Genomic DNA, 18997 nt, shown 5'->3' on the forward strand with positions numbered 1-18997 from the left:
CGTTCCTGTTTAAAGTAATGGAGAAGATGGGCCTAGGTGGAGACTTCCTCAAGATGGTACAAGCAAATTATAGACACCCAAAGATGTGGCTGCTGGTAAATGGAACTATGTCACAGCTGGTAGACTTAGGCAGGGGAGCCAAACAGGGTTGTCCACTCTCCCCTCTCCTATATGCAATCTATCTCGAGCCATTGCTACAGGCAATTAGGGAGGAGAGGGAAATCCATGGAATCTCATTTGGGGGAAGGCAGCATAAAGCTGCAGCCTTTGCGGGCGACATGCTGCTTGCACTCACAAACCCCAAGGTCTCACTGGAAGCATGCAGGAGGCTACTGACAAGGTTTGGGGAAGTCTCAGGATTGGAAATCAACCAAAGTAAGTATGAGCTGATGAACCCAACGGTAGGGAAGAGAGGCCGGGGAACTGAAAACGACAACTCCATACCTGTGGAGCCCAGCGGGGATCAAATACCTGGGGGTCAGAATCACCCACAACCTATCGGAGTGGTATGCAGCCAATTACCACCCCATGCTCAAAGCAATTAAGCAAGATTATACGCGCTGGAAGGGCCGCAGGGTTTCCTGGTGGGGCGGGATGGCAGCAGTGAAAATGACCACTTTACCGAGGCTACTTTATCTCTTTCAAGCGATCCCTCTGCAGGTGCCCCGGGAATTCTTTAGGGAACTAGGTAAGGCAACTAAGGACTTTGTATGGGAGGGGAAGAGGGCAAGGATAAGCCGGCTGCTCCCGATATGACACCGAAGGTGGAGGGGAGGACTGGGATTCCCCAACTTTCAGCTTTACTACGAGGCACAATTGCACGTCATACGAGAATGGTTCTCCCACGGGGAGGCCAAGCAGTGGAGGCAGATGGATAGGGCAGTGGCGCAACATGACCTGGGGGAGGTTCTTTGGCTCCCAAGACAGAGTAGGCCCAAACATATATACTAAAGTGTTACAACCAGGACGCTTGTGGAAACGTGAATGAACTAATGAAGAAGAGGGGGATCACAACCTTCCCGTCCCCCTTTCACACCCATTCTCAACAATAGCGATTTTTCACTGGGACAAGAAAAGGGGGCTTTCAAGAGATGAACAGGTGGGGGGCTGCTGGAAAATCAGAGACATCTTCTTAGGGTAAAGAGGGAAATCTTTCAAGAACATGAATGAAAACAGGACTTCGGGGTGGGGGAGGGGGAGAGACACAGGTACTTTCAGATTAGGCACTGGGTCATGAACCCGCCAACTAACCGCCTTCGAGAAGTAATTAATAACAAACGACGGCTCCAAAAGGTCTTATTTCGGGGCTTTACAGACTACTGCGGGAGGCAACCACCCAACAGAATTGGCCATGTATGGTGCTCTGGGAGAAGATGATGGGGAAAGATTACAATGGAGGTATGGGAGAGGCTATGGAGGAGAATACCGAAAATGGCTAGGGCAGCACAACTGCAGGAGGCGTAGTATAAATGCCTCTATGGTTGGCACTATACTCCGGCACATCTACACAGAATATACCCGGAGGTTCCGAAGGACTGCTGGAGGAGATGAGGGGAAGAGGGCACATCAGCGCACATTTGGTGGGAATGCCCAATGATTAAACCCTTCTGGGGGGAGGTCCTCCAGGCACAGGCCTTTGGGGAAGGGCAAGGGGGAGACCTCAAACATGTCTTATTAGGACTGAAGGAAGCAGAGATCGAGAGGGGAAACAGGGGGTACGGGGGAAGGCAAGAACCTTCCTAACAATGAGCCTCATATCCCAAAAGTGGAAAAGCCTGGTGGTCCCTACTGAACAAGAATGGCTCCGGAAAATATGGGAGCTGATCTCCCTGGAATGGGCCTCATACGCAATGAACGACAACCTCCAGAAATGTACATCTATCTGGGGGGCACATTGACTTTCTTGAGGGGAAAATTTAGAGAACAATGGTGCGCCCAAAGACTAAAGCTGCTGGACTTGAACTAATCGGAAAAGAGAAACTAAGGCAACGAGCAAAAGTGACTCTTATGCTGCCGAGGGGTGACGGGTGGGGGGGGCATTGGGTAGGGGAAAGTTCCACATGTTCTAAAATCAAAAAAGAGAAGTTTAAAAAAAAAAAGCAGACCGGCAAACAATAGTGCAATTTCCAGGCAAATTATGTTTCAACAAACACTTCCTCAAGGAGGACCTGTTTTTTCACTGTAAAATTCTATTTAAGATACTAAAGAGAAAGGTAAAACATGGGGAAATGTTTTGACTTTCTTGTAGTGAAACCGTTTACTTTTCCACAACCCCTAATGCATGTGCACTTTAAACTCTCACCAGTTTAACAGTTTACAATTGAAATGCTTAATGTATGCTTACAGCTTTGTTATTTAAATACTACAAAATAAAATCATTTATTTTACTGAGTTTGTCAATTTACTTTATTATTAAACTAACGTTTACTTCACCACCAAAACTCAAAAACATGATTTGCTAGTGCCACAATGTGCCAATGGCCTTGTAGACCCCTGGAGGGTTAGATATGGCTTGAGATAATGACCCTTCTCCAACGTATGGCCCTCAACGAATTACTCCTGCTATTCAGATGTGTCGAGTTGCTAAAAATTTCACTTCACGTTTAGAAGAGTGAAGTCCTTTTGCAGATCAATTCTTCTTTTATCTTACCTCTCTATATGCTTTTCTTAGCCCATTTCTACATAGCATCAAGTACGGAGTCTTGTCACATAAAAGCTCAACGTCTAAAAGGCCATTATTTTTAATCGATCGATCAATACACATCAAGGCACATGCTACTAAAATAAGTTGCAGTTAACGTGATTAGCTTTCACTGTCATACAGGCCAGTACAGAAGGTCTATTTTTGCAGAGCATCTTCCTTTTAATGACATCTTGTAGACAAGGCATTCTAAACCGCAGTCGACAATCCGCTCCCTGGACTCTTTTCTGCCCACAATCCAATGCCCTTCCTGGTTCGCAAGCAGCACATAAACCGTCTTAAGGACTTGAAGGACAATGAGCTTTTCCGGGGCGCACGCTGACTGAAAGTTGCTGGACTTCGATGGCACAGAAGCTCACAAGAAACACACAAGCTCACAATAATGCGAATTTGCCTTCAGTTTGCATGCATATTTCTTTAGCTGAAGAAAGGAAATTTTAGGAAAAGGTTACCTGCGATTGAAGTTTTCTATATAGTTCTAAAAATAAGGCAGCATCTGCATCTCTTCTCTGACGAGTAACTAAAACGAGAAAACCAGAAAAAACAAACCACTTAAAAATGTAGCACTACAACCAACGGCCTCTGCAAAAAAGCACTTGAACTTTTAAAACGTTGGAACATGCACCATTGAAACATTTGGATGCCAGCTGGTCAGTGCTGTCACACACACAGAAGTAATTGTAAGCTATGCAATTTAAGAACACAAGAAGCAAATGCATTTCGGATAATAACAGAACTAATGGGGCATTTGTTACCAACTTGTATTTCGTGAGTAATGACCTCTAGAACATCTATAAAGGACATGGTTTCCTGTCAATCGAAAGGAAGGCTCGTATTTGTGTCGTTTAGACTAATATTATAAACATGCAGCTTTCCCAAAAGACAGAGGTTTGCCTACAAAACGTACACCTCGCTTTCCCTACTTGCAAGACAGAACATTTAAAGAATTTTTGATGCAAAAGGAATTGGGGGACTCCAGAGAGTGTTAGTTGTCTGCTGGCTGTGTCGCGGTGCCCACGAAATAAACATCTTACCTTCATCTTGTTTCCCTCTTCAACACATTGCCCCAAAAATGCTTTATTTTGCTGCCTTTGCAAAAATCTCTACCGGTACTATTGACCATTCTTCCAGCAATCGCCTGCTCCCTTGCCCACCATATATTAACGCACAGTAATTTACACACGCACAGACACACAAAACAGCTCAAACAATATCTTGTGAGTGCAGGGACAGAAGTGCAGGATTGCAAAATGGCCTGCAGTTACTCAGCCAGATTTTCTCAATGGGCCATGCATGGCTGGGGAAGCAAAATGGCCCAAGCCTTGATTGAATGCCCCACGGGGCAGTTGCACTGACTGGGGTTCTCACACCCAAGGGAAACCTGGTTTCCCCAATAACATGAGCAAGCTTAGTAGCAGTTGCTCGACTGCTCGGGCAACTGAAGGAGTAGAAAGGTTTATCCGGGCCTGCCCTGGCCTCTGGCACCCCCATAATGGGTGTCAGGTCAATGTCCGGACACCCATTATAGAAGAAATAATGACACTGTTTAGAAAACACCAGAGGAGAAGGCATTCACTCTAAGTTGTAACTCAAACAGTTCATTTCTTTTTGAAAATCTATGTTGTACTCGTCCTCTAGTCTTTGCTTTCAGTTATAATTATTGTTATCCAAAATAATGCAAGTACTGTCTTTCAGGGAGATGCTGAGGAGTCCAACGTATTGACGACAACCGTTGATGTCACTCAGATGCTCGAGGTACGTTTCCGGACAGTTCCATCGATGGAGATCATCAGATCTTGCATTCTTGTAGCGTGATTGTTACACACAATGTTTCTTTCGTTTTTAGCCATTGATATGTCCTTCTGTCGTCGCCCTCCTATGTGTCTTCTTTTTTCAATATTGTGTTCATTACTAATGAAAGTCCTATGTTTCAGGGAGTCGATGGAGCATTAGTCCAAGAAGAAGGGGGAGCATGCAGTTACGGGTCGACGCAACAGCTTGCAGAAGTGTGCACCGCAGTTACATCGTCCCTTGATGTTCTTATGCATTTCGAGGTATGGATACTGACAGTTCGATCAAGCGAAATCATATGACCTGATTACATCCGCTATACTTCCTTCTTTATTAACGCAAGTACTATGTTTCAGGGAGATGACGGAGCTTCTTCTACAAGAACATCACCCCTAGTAGTTGATGCAGATCTCTGGGTGGTGACATTTCCAACGATCGAGCAAATCGAATCATATTTACATATCCATTATTTATTTTAGACAACTGATCATTTGTGCAGGTCTATTTAGATGAGCCGTTGACGCCTGCACAAAGTTTATGTTCTTTTTAACAAAATAGAAAACCATACTAATGCAATTACTGTGTTTCAGGGAGTTACTGAAGCATCATCTTCAATAATATCATCAATGGAAGTCTATGAGGAGCCCGAGGTATGGATCTTGACAGTTCCATCTAACTAGATCAACAATGCGTGAATAATTGTCGTTTGAATGTTCTACACAAAGCGTTCATTCGTGTTTTGCTATTGAGATGTACGTGGGTATTCGTCCCCAAGTACATTTTGTGTTTTCGATATTATTATACGTACTAATGAAAGTTCTATGTTTCAGGGAGTCGATGGAGCGTCAGTGCGTGATGGATGTGCTTATCATGAAAATATAGTCGTTGCAGCGCAAGAAGAAGTGGAGACATGCACACACGAGTCGGAGCAACAGCGTCCTGATGTTGAAGTTCGAGGCAAGAAAGTTTCAAAGAAAAGAAAGCAAAAGAAGGTTAGTGTCCTGGTCACTATATTATGTTGTTTTTCACTGTTAATAGTTCAATACTGTAAGTTGTGTTTAAACTGAACATCCCTTTTCCAATCTGTCCTCTAGTTGCGAGTGGGTGTACGAACTAGATCTACACAGACAGTGAAGCGAACGAGAGATGTTGCTTGTCAAACCTTTTGGCAGGGACTTGAGACTGGAGATGCATCCAGCCATTGATAGTGAATGTCCTCCTGGTAGTTCGGATGCAGTCGGAGATCAATTCACAGAATCCACACCCGCAAAAACTAAGACCGCTAGAAAGTTGAAGAAATTGTCTTATTCACCCATCGCCGGAGAAGGAACAGATGTTGCAATGGAAGAGAATGAAGTGGACTACAATGAAACACCATCAATATCACTGAACGTAGCGGAAGACGATATCAGAGATTCTACCTTTCATGTGAGTGACATGTCCTCAACGTTACAGGCCGAACCAGCTGGGATGCAGAGTGACAGTATAAGGAAAGAGGCCAAATTCATTGTATTCGATAGTTGTTTGATTGATATTATTATTCGGTTGAAATGTGGGCATTCGGTAGGTGGGGAAGTATGTGGGGAGCCATTGATTAATGTGACTCGTGCAATTCGAGGCACTAACCTTAAAATACATGCCACCTGTACAAAATATCATCCTTTCTCATGGTCTGCACAACCCATGCTGGGGCAACTGCCAGCAGGCAATCTACTTTGTGCAGCGGCTGCACTTTTTAGTGGTTCAAGTTTTAAAAAATTAGAGTCTTTCTTTCAGTTTGTGGGAATCCATTTCATTGCGAAAACTCAGTTCTACAAATACCAAACCGATTATCTATTTCCAGCCATTAGCGAAGCTTGGAGAATGGAAAAAATGTCTATTGATAGTACATTCGCGGGCAAACGGTTCAGGCTAGCCGGTGATGGACAGTGCGACAGCCCAGGATTTTCAGCCAAGTACTGCACCTACCACTTTCAGGACATGGAAAGTAAGAAAATTGTGAGTTCGGTGGTCGTGCAGGTGTCACAAAGTACATCCTCAGTGGCCATGGAGAAAGTTGGCTTTGTAGCATCATTGCAAGAACTACAATCGCGGGGAATGGTGATCGACCTGATAGCCACGGACAGACACGTTTCAATTGCCAAGACAATGAGAGAAGAGTACAAAAATATAAATCACCAATTTGACGTTTGGCATCTTGCAAAAACAATCAATAAAAAAATGTCGGCTGCAGGTAAAAAAAAAAGAAATGCAAGGTATTTCACAGTGGTCCAAGTCAATCAGCAACCATCTTTGGTGGAGCTCAAAAACATGTGGAGGGTCGTTGGAAATTCTACTGGAAAAATGGTGGTCAGTAATGCTACACTGTACCAACGTTCACCGTTGGAACACAAACCAACATTTCCACAATTGTGAACATGGCCATTTGTCCACAGAGGAGGCACGGAAGAAGAAGTGGTTGATTCCTTCATCACCCACTCACAAAGCAATTGAAAAGATTGTATTTGATAAAACTATAACAAGAGATTTGAGGGGACTCACGGAATTCTGCCACACAGGAGATTTGGAGGTGTTCCACAATATGTGCCTAAAGTACAGGCCAAAACGATTGCATTTTGGCATGGAGGGCATGATAAATCGGACTCTTCTAGCGGTCTTGGCACATAACCATAATGTTGGGCGTCAACAAAGTAGGACGACCGGAACTTTAGGGACGCTTCGCTACAATAAGGCCTTCACTAAAAGAAGTAAACAATGGGTGATCAAACCAGTGTTTGAGGATATGCAATATGAGTTTATTGAGAGACTTATTGTTGACGACCTAGATAGGCACATAAATGGATTTGTGAACGAACCTGTGCAGGGGACAACTGCATTGCCACCCAACATTGCCGCTGTTCCATGTCCACCTAAAGAAGAGCTCATTGAGAAATACACATCACGGTTTAAATGATTGTAATTTGATTGTCTTTTCTCTCGAGTCTCCTCATGTCGCAGGCCCATTGAATATGTGTAGCTATGTAATGTGTAAATAAAAGTGATTGCTCAATGTACATGCAATGTGTCTATCCAACCTTGTTCATTTGCGCATTAAATTAAACCAAACAGTAATATAAATCATTTTTCAAAAAATATAGAATGTCTCCGTATTTATGGTTCTCTGGGGCTGCAAATGCACGCAGACAAAATGCAAAGATGGAGTGTAAATTTCAAGTCCTGTGAGATGGCCTTACACTGAATGTAGCTAACTAGGAATGTGTGCTCTTTCAAAGTGAAGGTCAGCTGCTTTGATTTTTTGCTCGGGTGCCGGAATGGCCCACGACTCAGTATAAGGTTCTATTGTTATTTGACCTTGACAGGCCGGGACCATCCCGAAAGACTTCTTTTTGGGGGTGTGGGGCAATAACGTAAGAAACGATAATGAATATAATTTCAGAAACGAAAGCCATTTAATGTTCGTTCATTAGAAGAAATAACGTCGGCATAGAAGGAGTGGTATTTCGGGGCTGCCCTACGCACAGATACAATGGAAAATGCAAATATAATGTAAGTAACTCTTTAGATGACTTTATACCGCAATTTAATTACTATACAGTAGCTTTAAAGACGGGTTAAGTTGTACTTGTTCGTTCTATGTGGCACATTGTTTTGTACCGCGCACTATCTTGAGGAGAACCATCTCCTTTTACGGAAGCACCTCAAAACCTTCCTCTTTGCTTCTGCTTTCTCTCTCCCTCTCCCCTGCTACAACTGGTCAACTGTCTGCGACCTCGGTCCTGGGCCCTTCCACTCTCCACCTGCACTGCCTCCCTGTCAACCCCTGCACTGGGGGACTGTCTCAGTATCCTACAGCCCCCCCTTGACGTATAATACCCAGTTGCACTGTCCTAGCTATGAAATAATTTCCCGACCTAATATATAAAATGAATAATTTTAATAAAGATCTGATGGTGAGACTAATTTCATTTTTTATGTTTGTCAAACAGGTACATCATCCATTATTGTCTGTGTCACGAGTACCAGACACCGGCGGATGGGTTTTTCAACCGCCAGTTGCTTCTCCGCGTGAACAACGTTACCACCCTGACCATTTTATGGGACGATCGCCAAGTACAAGTATGCCCTTACGCGGTACTAACGGCTAGATGCAACATACAGACCGTTGTGGTGGCCTAGTGCCTCGTTGTTGGAACAGCCATGCGATTATCAGTGCGACCGCTGAATATTCAAATCGCTGAATATTCTCAAAACATTTGATGTCAAATAAATGTACTTTGCCAAATGTACAATCTTGCCGTTTGCTTTTAAACCACAGTTTCATATTCCGAATTGTGGCGCTGTATTGTGAGATGATCTAAGACCCTGTGTACAGCAAAGGAACATTGTGTGCCTCAAAAACGAACTTATTGGAACGTGAGCAAATAAAAATGCAAATCGCTGAATATTCTCAAAACATTTGATGTCAAATAAATGTACTTTACCAAATTTACAATCTTGCGGTTTAATTTAAAAGTACAGTTTCATATTCCCAATTGTGGCGCGCTGTGTTGTGTGAGCTCATCTGTGTTGATTTCCTGGTTCTGTGTGGAGTCGCGTAGAAGAGGCCTGGGCGCGTTTGCCTACGCAGCTCAGTCACGTCACGGATAGAGGCGGGGAATATGAATGTTTTGATCAAGTCTGTTTCAGGGGCGGGGGATTTGATTTAGTGCCGCAAAAGCAGGTGCGCCAGGGCGATGGGGGGAAATGATAGGATTATCAGAAAATGGCGGCTGATTTCGAGTGCGTTAATGGACGAAAAGTCGGGTAAGGTCCATAGGAAAGTTTTCTACGATCTACCGAGGTATGCTTAAAAAAACATGGCCGAACCGTAGGGACAATAAAAAAAAAAGTCCCGGAACTATCCTTTAAGTACAAGCCCTCCATTGCACAGCCCCTAAGCCCACTGATATCGCAAATGGCATCACTGACATCACTGGTACAGCCGATCTCACATGAAGGAGATGCAACATTTAAAAAGCGAATAACTACATCTAAAATAGAGTATGCATTTAAACGCTAAGCTTGTTTGTAGTTTACATTTACAGCCAATTTACAAAAACCGTATTCGTACACACCCGAGTCAATCGCTATTAAATCAGTACTTCCCAGCAAGAGATACTCCACGGCCTTTATCTCTATATTATGAAAACATTCCGCTATGCAAAATGGACATTTTCACTTTGAAGCAGTCCAAAGATTACTGACATACAGGAATTCATTTATTCTACATATCAAAACAAAACCCCTGTCGGTATAATGAAGGAAAATGAAGGCTTTGACCATGTCAAACGGTAAAGGTTATGGCAGGTGGCCTGTAAACCTCGACTGTGTGAAAAACAGTTTCATGTTGGAAGGATATGGGGTCCTCAGCAGAAGAGTAGATAATGTACAGTAGTGACGCAAGTTGTAATCCTTCTAGTGCATGTTTTGGAAACCTGCTTTTTGCCAGATGTTTTAGACTATTAACTTACATGACCCCTCAGCAATGACTATGCTCCCTAGGGCTTCGTAAAGCTGCAAGCATCTGGAGAATGTGTTGGAGCTGAAATTTTAGATTCTTAGGAACAAGGAACATGGACTACTTTGAGGATATTCTACCATTATTTACCGTGCTTGGACATTTTCTGGGACATTAAAGATAGGGTACATTACATCCTAGCTAGAAAGTCCTCCATCTCAAAATACAGTTCGAAATATTTCCCCATCATTGGTAGTTAATGTCGCTATTGAGGAGCCCATGAGGTATATATGTTCCCCTGCATACAACTGCCACAGTATGAGACTATTAAACTTCGGTAAATAACATGGCTGGGTCCCGTTATATCTGGCCTTATGTGCAAACAGGTCCTCTCCAAGTACAGTTTTATGATTTGCATGGCGGGGGACATAAGTAAGTTGTAAACTGCAGATGAAATTTACTTTACACCTCCCTTTGGCCCTCCAACATGCAAATCGAGTAAAAGTCATCTGCCAATAATGACACGTGCCCCTGCCTGTTTAAAAAAAAGCAATTGCTTCCTAAATTCAGCTATAATACTCGCCACTGCCTCCCCTCCGACGCCTTCCCCCACTACCATGCACTGTGCTTGCCACATAATATTATTTAACATTTCTCAAGTATTTCATCTTTTCTTTGTCCAGGCGAGTTTCACCGCTAACTGCTGAAAAAAAAATGAGATCTTCATTGTGCATTCAAATTCGCCTAAGATACTCTACCCTTCACTAGCATATACTGTGTTGGTCACATCATGCTAAACTTTTATTTTTTAAGTGTGGGCCCTTTTCTTTTCAGAATCGCGATTCCCATCACAAACGCCTCGATTTTTGAATGTTTCGAGTTGAAATGAGAATCAAGATCTTTAAATTTAAAAAAAGTGCATGTTTGACCCACTCCTCAGTATCAGTTTCCAAAGTGACTCGACCCCTGCCTCACTTCGATGCAACTTACATCTCCCTTGATCCGTTCAATCTCAAATGACAATTTTATATATGTAATTAAATCCATGAGTCTTCTATGCAGATCATGATCTTCAACGATGACATGCTGAGAAAATTGAGGTACTCACTGTTAAAATCACATGAAACGCTTGTCCTGTCCAAAGGATAATAAAAACCCACACTTGCACCACTCGTGCTTCTGTGACACTTATTTCCAATTTCAATCCACAAGATAACGAAAACCATCAGATCCTCTTACTACCACCTTCCAACTAATTTTAGGTTAATTTAGAAAGATTCCTTCTTTTAATTAAGAACAAAACAGAGATTGCTTCCTACATTCACTGTGTGTGTGAGATATTAAGGGGCGGAGACCCTCTTTTTTGTGAGGGGGCCCGACTCTTGAGGGTTAAACAGGAATATCAAAGAGGATTAGAGTCAAAAGCTACCCTTGTCATTGACGCAAGGGGAGGTCACCTTTGTATTAGCAGTGGAGCTAGATTGATATATGCTAGCTCATAGACATCACCAGGAGCAAAAAATAATAATATTACATTTTGTCTTAAAAACGTAGTTTAATTAAACCAAAGACACATATTTACACAAATAGACATGTGCCTCAGGTGGCACGTGGGGTATGCATAGCATGAACCACTATAGTATGCATAAGTGTGGGTTAGTAGATAGACTGTTACTTCATGTATTGCTAAGTCAAGTAGCAATACGCTAAACATTGTCGACACACTGGGTGTTGTTGGTGTTTCTGGTTCGGTGAGTAGTGGAAATAGGGCAGTGACTGTATAGCTGGACCAGCGCTGCTGTGGGCACCGAACTGTCTTCAGGACATTAATTGTGGTAAAGACGATGTTGCATAGGGATGGGCACGCACCTAAATTACTGTGAAAGCACCGTGGCGAGAAGGGAGTAGTTTCTTACCTGTAACTCCATTTCTCAAGCGTTGGTATCTTTCATGGATTCACATGCTTAGAATATTCCCCGTCGTCAGACTGGGAACCCTCGGTACACATATATAGTCGTTTCCTATAGGAAAAAACTTCCGACACTTGTGTGTCCTATCCACATCTACGTCCTCTCTGGGGCCGTTCACGCATGCCCCGTAGGACGTAGCGGTATAAAAGCCCCGCCCCCGCGGGTCCCGTCAGATTTCGGCCCCTCCAAAGTAGAAAGGGGAACCTGCTTATGCACATATCTTGCACATTGCATTCCGGGGAGGCTGGTGGGCGCATGTGAATCCATGAAAGATACCAACGCTGGAGAAATGGAGTTACAGGTAAGAAACTACTCCCTTCTCCAGCATTGGATCTTTCATGGATTCACATGCTTAGAATAGATTGTATAGCAGTATCCTAAAAGAAGGAGGTGAGGATGCAATGTAACATACACTACAAAAAACACCCCAAAACCTAATATATATAGGCACGTAGGCAGCAACATATTTTCCGATATATACATATTCATAATACATACATATATATACCTATATTGCTCAAAACAGACCCACTAACGAACCAGAATAGGCAAGGCAAAGACAAAAGCTTAACCGTTTTTGGCTTACCTCATTGAAACAGATGGCGCAGAACTGCCCTTCCCATCTGTAGCTCATCCGCGTGCTGCCTTTCCAGGCAGTAATGGCGTGTAAATGTGTGTGGAACAGACCATGCCGCCGCCTGGCAGATGTCTGTCAGAGGAATTCCTGCCCATAGAGCCGCGGAGGAGGCTGTCGATCTCGTGGAATGGGCTCTAGGGCGTCCTTGTAGGGGTCTCCCAGCCTTGGAGTGACTAAAAGTAATTGCCGAAGAGACCCAACGAGCCAGACCTTGCTTGGAGATTGCCCTTCCTCTCGCCGACGGACCGTAGGCAATGAACAACTGTCTGGTAGTTCGGATATCTTGCGTCCTTTGCAGGTAAAATTTTAACGCCCTTTTGACGTCCAGAGTATGAAGGGCTTTTTCCGCCGCCGACGACGGGGACGCAAAGAAAGTAGGAAGGACCAGGGTCGAGTGCTTGTGATAGACTGTCGGTACTTTCGGTATGAAAGTAGGGTTAGTTGATAAAATTACTTTGTCCTTAAAGAATCTCATATATGGAGGATCTATGACCAATGCCTGTAATTCCGACATTCTCCTAGCCGATGTAATGGCAATTAAGAAAGTCCGTTTCCAGGATAGGGACTGCATGGATGAAGAGGACATTGGCTCAAATGGAGGCTTCATTAAGGCAGCCGACACCACATTTAAACTCCACGACGGTGGGAACCGCTTCGTAGGGGGGAAAGTTCTAAAGCGACCCCTCATGAAATGTTTCACCAGTCTGTCACTGAATAATGGTGAAGACTGTCTCCTCCTCGTAAACCTTGAAATGGCCACCAAGTGCACTTTGATGGACGACGATGACAGCCCACTCTCAGCTAGGTGAAGAAGATACGGAAGAATTTGCTCGGGGGTTACTTCTAAGGGCTGAATTTCGTGCTGTGTTTGACACCACGTACAGAACCTTCGCCATTTGCATATGTATGATTTGTTAGTCGAAGGGGCCCTAGCCGCCTGCAGAATTCTCCGGCAATCCGACGAGACTTTCAAGCTGCCGAACTCTGAAAAGTCAGGAGCCATGCTGTTAAGTTGAGGCTGTCCGGATTGTGGTGCCACACCGTTCCCTTGTCCCTGGACAGTAGGTTCGGCACTTTCTGGAGAGTTATAGGATGTTCCAACGACAGATGTAAGAGGTCGGAAAACCATGGTTGTCTCGGCCAATACGGTGCCACTAGGATGACCCGGCATTTGTACCTGCGAATCCCCTGGATTGTCCTCCGTATAAGGGGGAGCGGAGGGAAAGCGTACAGGAATTTGTCCGTCCAAGGAAACGAGAACGCTTCCCCCAGGGACCCTTTTTGAGGCCATCTGCTCGCGAACTGTTCGCATTTCCTGTTTTCTTTCGTTGCGAAGAGGTCGCTTGATGGGGTCCCCCACCTTCCGAAGATTATTTGTAGCTGACCGGTGTCCAGTTCCCACTCGTGTATTTCAGCCATTGTCCTGCTCAGGGAATCTGCTTGCACATTCTTCACACCCGGAAGATGGTAAGCCACTAAGGATATGTTGTGTTTCAACGCCCAGTGCCAGATCTTTTGAGCTTCCGCCGAAAGGGTCCTGGATCTGGTGCCGCCTTGCTTTATCAAGTAGAACATGGCTGTCGTGTTGTCTGTCAGCACTCTTACTTTTGATCCTTTGATATGTGGAAGGAATGATTTCAAGGCCCATCTCACTGCCCTCAGTTCCAGCACGTTGATGTGTAGGTGCGATTCGGTCTTGTGCTCCCCAGCCTGTCAGGGAGGCGTCCGTGATGATGGTGTTCTGAAATTCCGGCTCTTGTAAAGGAACCCCTCTGTCCAGGTTGTGAAAGATTTTCCACCATTGGAGGGATCTGATGACACCCTCGGCGTCGACGGTTATCCTGTCTGACCACCGACCCGTGGCCTGCTTCCATCTGTCTGATAGGAACTCCTGTAGCGGCCTCATGAACAATCGGCAGTTTGCTACTAGGTGGATGCACAAAGCCATGGAACCCAGGATTGCCACATATTTTCTCACGGAAAATGTGCTCTGTAGGCGAAGTCGACTCGTCAGTTGTTCGATCTTCAATATTCTGTCTAGGGACGGTTTCACTATTCCCGAGTGGGTTTCGAATTGAGCTCCCAAGAACTTCAAGCTCCTTGAGGGCTTTAGAGAAGACTTTTCGAAGTTCACTGCGAACCCCAGTCGTTGCAGAAGCTGTAAGGTGGCTTGTACGCTGTCGTTGGTCGACGCTGGGGAGGATCCCCTCACAAGCCAGTCGTCGAGGTACGGGTATACATGATGCCCTCCCTTTCGCAGCCAGGCTGCCACAGGTGCCAAACATTTTGTAAACGTTCTTGGGGAGGACTTTAGACCAAATGGGAGCACTGCAAATTGGTAGTGTGTCTGACCTACCATGAACCTCAGAAACCGCCTGTGTTTTTGACACACCGGAATGTGGAAGTACGCGTCCTGTAGATCTAGTGACGCCAAAAAATCGTCCCTTTGGACGGATCTGATCACCTCCTGCAGTGTAAGCATTTTGAATTTTTGACTCTGTAGGGTCTTGTTGAGGTCTCGCAGGTCGAGAATAGGGCGCCATTTTCCGTTTGGTTTCTTTACCACAAAACACCGTGAGTATACCCCTAGGCCTTTCTGCGATGCAGGGACTAATTCGATGGCGCCTTTCTGTAACATGAGTGTTACTTCCTGCCGCAAGCTGTTTAGATGTGGATGGGATAGGTGTATTGGTGGACATTTTGGAGGTTTGCATTTGAACAGTAGGGAATGTCCGTACCTCACAGTGTCCAAAACCCACTGATCTGTTGTGATGGTCTCCCATTCCTCGATGCAGCTCGACACTCTTCCTCCCAGAACGGTACGCTTCCCGTCATTGTTGGTCTTTGTTTGCTCGTCGACGACGAATAAGTTGGTCGTCTCTTGGAAGACTGGAAGTTTCTGCGCCGGCTTGAGGTCTGAGAGGCGCGTCTATATCCTTGGGAAGGATACGCTGATCTACCAAAAGATCTATCCCTGGTTGCTGAGAATCGTGAGTTTCCAGATGCTCCTCTAAAGGGACGAAAAGAACGAAAGGGCTTACCGCTCTGGAGAGAACCCAACGAGCGTGCTGTATCTGAGTCCTCCTTCATGCCCTTCAAGGCCTCGTCCACCTTTTCTCCGAAAAGAAGATCACCTTCGAAGGGCATGTCCAAAACTTTATACTGTACTTCGGGTCTGAAGTTGGTGCACTTAAGCCAAGCCTGGCGTCTTAAAACAACTCCGTTATTTATTTGTTTAAAACCCGAATCTGCCAGGTCCACCGCTATGTTAATAGCATGATTAGATGCTTCTTCGCCTTCTCGAACCAGGGACATAGCCGTTCTTCTATGTTCTTCCGGGAGGTGGTCCAGAATAGGTGCCAGTCTGTGCCACATCTCCCTGTCATACCTGGCCACAATCGCCAGGGAGTTAGCTGCTTTCACCGTTGAGGCCCCCACAGAAAGAACCTTCTTACCAAACACGTCTTGGCGCCTCGCCTCATTATCTGGAGGGGTAGCGCATTTATGTTGGGCCTTTGCTTTTCTCGTCGCCGCCGACACCACCGAGTCCGGTGTAGGCTGAGCTGAAAGACACTTCGGTGTAGAGTCTGGTACTTTAAATTTCTTTTCAATGCGGCCTTTGACAGCAGGCTCAGAAAATGGGTGACGCATGGTTTGAACACCTTCTTTCCAGACATGGTCTAAAATGGGTATTGAGAATATTGAGCGTCTACTCTTGCCCATATGGTCAAAAAGAAAACAGTCCTTTTTCTCCTCCTGTTGGATCAGGCCAAACTCCTTGCACGCTTTTTCCATCATGGAATGAAAAGCACCTATATCGTCCGGTGGTGACGGGTGAGTGGGACTCTTTGGTGTTTCCATTTCCACATCCGACACCCAGGATGGATCCCTAGATGGTGAAAGGGATATATCCGACGCTGACCCGTGGTCAGATAGGGAGTCCGAAAGCTCACCTTCCTCCTGGACTGCTGGAACAGTTGGAACCCCGATCGATCTGGTCGGGCGGTGTGAAGGGCCGGGCTCGTCGACGGGGGGGTGTCGACGGTACAGGTGGAAGCCTTTCGTCCAGCGATTTCAGCAGCGAGTGTAAGGAGGACAGTACCTCCATGGACAGGGTCGCCTGAGAGCTTGGAGGTTGAGTAAACACCTGAGAGCAGGTTGCTCCTGATGGAAACCTGGCTCGTAGACCGAGGTCCTCCGGGCTCACAATTCTGAAGCCGTCGTCTTCCTTCGAGGCAATTGACGCTGCCTATTCCTGTAGCAATGTGTCAGGCAACCCCATATCGAATACTTCTGGTCTCCAGGCCAGAACTTCCGTCGACGAGGACATAGTCGCCGAGGTCGTCGCTGGGTTGATGACCGGTGAAATCGACTGCGTCAGAGGCAGTGAGGACACAGACTGGTTCGTCGTTGTCGACGTTGGGCCTGCAGGTTTAGGCGGTCCCGCCTTCACAGCGCTCTCCCTGCGTTTATCCGAATCTCTACTCGTGGCTGATCTGTGTTGATCGCCCGAGGAGGATTTAGGCCTTTCCTTTGCTTTCTTCGACGAAGTTGACGACAATGTCTTTCTTGCAGAGTCTTTAGAAGAGGGACTTCGTGGAACGTCCTTTTCCACAGGTCGTGACTTCTTAGCCGGAGGTTCCGACGAAGTTGGGCGTCGAGGGGCTCCTGATGTTTTCGCAGAGGCCACGCTGCGCACAGAGCCCACTTCTGGCTGAGGGCACGCTCCCGCACCGTCATTTAACCGGGATACCAGCCGTCGATTTCGATCCTTCAGGGTTTTCTGGGCATTTATCAACCGATATGAATTAAATTCAAAAGTACTTGATTTTCTCCAGCATCAAAACAAGTACGGTAGCTGAGAAATTACTTTCTCAACAACCAACATTTAAAAACAAACATCCATTCTATTTGACTACACCGTATGTGTGTGGGATTCTGAATGTTTTGGTTATGTGCAGGTCATTTAAATGTAGATAATGGTCATCTTATATATATGACCTGCACAGGTTTGAATTCGGAAAATAATGTTTTCACAGATGTTTCACTCTGCTCTGAACCCACAACTGTGCAACCTTCAATGATCATGTGTGTGTCTCTTTAAATACACCGGTGTGTACAGCTTTTCACTAAACATATCTGTTTTGCTTTCAGTCTATCTATGCATGCACAACTTTTAATGGACGTATGTGTGTAATTTTCAGTACCCATGTATTTTTGTCCTGGAGATTTAATCTTCAGTAAACTGTACAATGTTAAAAATTCCTTTCCCGTCACATTACACATAGGTCTGTGCGTTCAAAGAACAGGGACTGCAAGGGTTTTAACACTATGCACTATTTTGTAAGAGTAGGCTGAATTCTCTGTGCTCATTTCGGTTTCATATCATTTATGGACTAGAGACACCCTGGCTGCAGAATTTTGCATGATATCAAATAAGGTGATAGTGTGTCGCAGCAACAATATGACCCATGTGAATCTGTTTAGACATTAGCCAAAGATTCTATTTAACAATTGCTTAGTTTATAGAAGCAATATGCATTCAAGTCTCACCAAACTTACATTCAGTTTTAAATCTCACCTTTCAATACAAAATCCATTGGGCTTTAGAGAAATGACATCATTTATATTCAATGTAAAGGGGAGACACAAGGACTTCTATCCAACACTGCACCTGCGTCTTTATCACGGTACAATTTCCTGTGATCCCTAACACCTCTTATCCCAAGCATTTTACTGCATATAATTTAGGGAACATTAGGTTTTTTTTCTGGGTTCTACCTTAGAGTATGGCTTAGAATCAGAAATCTGATATTACTGCCTCAGTAAAGGCAGCTGTCTATCTGGAACTAATTCAACATTGGCATCTCATCTGTCTCTGTCAGAGTGTGTCTCTCTCTCCAGTCTGCCTACCTGCCTACAAACCAGCATCCAAATAGTATCAGATCTCCCCAGCCATTTCCAGTTGTTTCCAACATCCTTAAAGACTCATCTCCCCCGATTAATTATATCCCCTTTTTGTCTGCATACTATTTATACCTTTTGAATCTTCCTCCGAGCTTGTGACAGAGGTGCGACTTACCCAGACTCATGACACAGATGGGAGGGGGAACTCGCTCCACATCTAAAAAAGGCATTTTGTTGTTAGGTCTTAACTTCTCATGTGAATGGGTGAGAATAACATCAATATCACTAATCTTTAGATCATTGCACAATAGTGCATGTGTCTCGCATACATGCACTATTGCATGTATGCAATGCATTCATCTTCAATTTTTCCATACAGCCCAGGCCGATTTTAAATTAACAGACCTATTTTCTATCATTTACAATTGGTCCCACATTGAAAGGACCTTAGATCAGACACATAGGATTTTTAAATTATTTAATTTGCGATTTAA

General features: G+C 44.8%; 1 protein-coding gene across 2 annotated transcripts in view; it reads right to left on the reverse strand.

Annotated features, from left to right (window-relative positions):
• TUBGCP3 (tubulin gamma complex component 3) overlaps positions 1-18997 on the reverse strand; it is a 1162672-nt gene that overhangs the window by 983267 nt on the left and 160408 nt on the right. For both annotated transcript variants that reach the window (XM_069636982.1, XM_069636981.1), the window contains exon 3: positions 3154-3221. In XM_069636982.1, coding sequence (XP_069493083.1) covers positions 3154-3221 — 68 coding nt within the window. The remainder of the gene's footprint in view (positions 1-3153; positions 3222-18997) is intronic.

This window comes from Ambystoma mexicanum, chromosome 7p (genome assembly GCF_040938575.1).
Source record: "Ambystoma mexicanum isolate Mex_15411 chromosome 7p, UKY_AmexF1_1, whole genome shotgun sequence".
Classification (NCBI taxonomy): Eukaryota; Metazoa; Chordata; class Amphibia; order Caudata; family Ambystomatidae; genus Ambystoma; species Ambystoma mexicanum.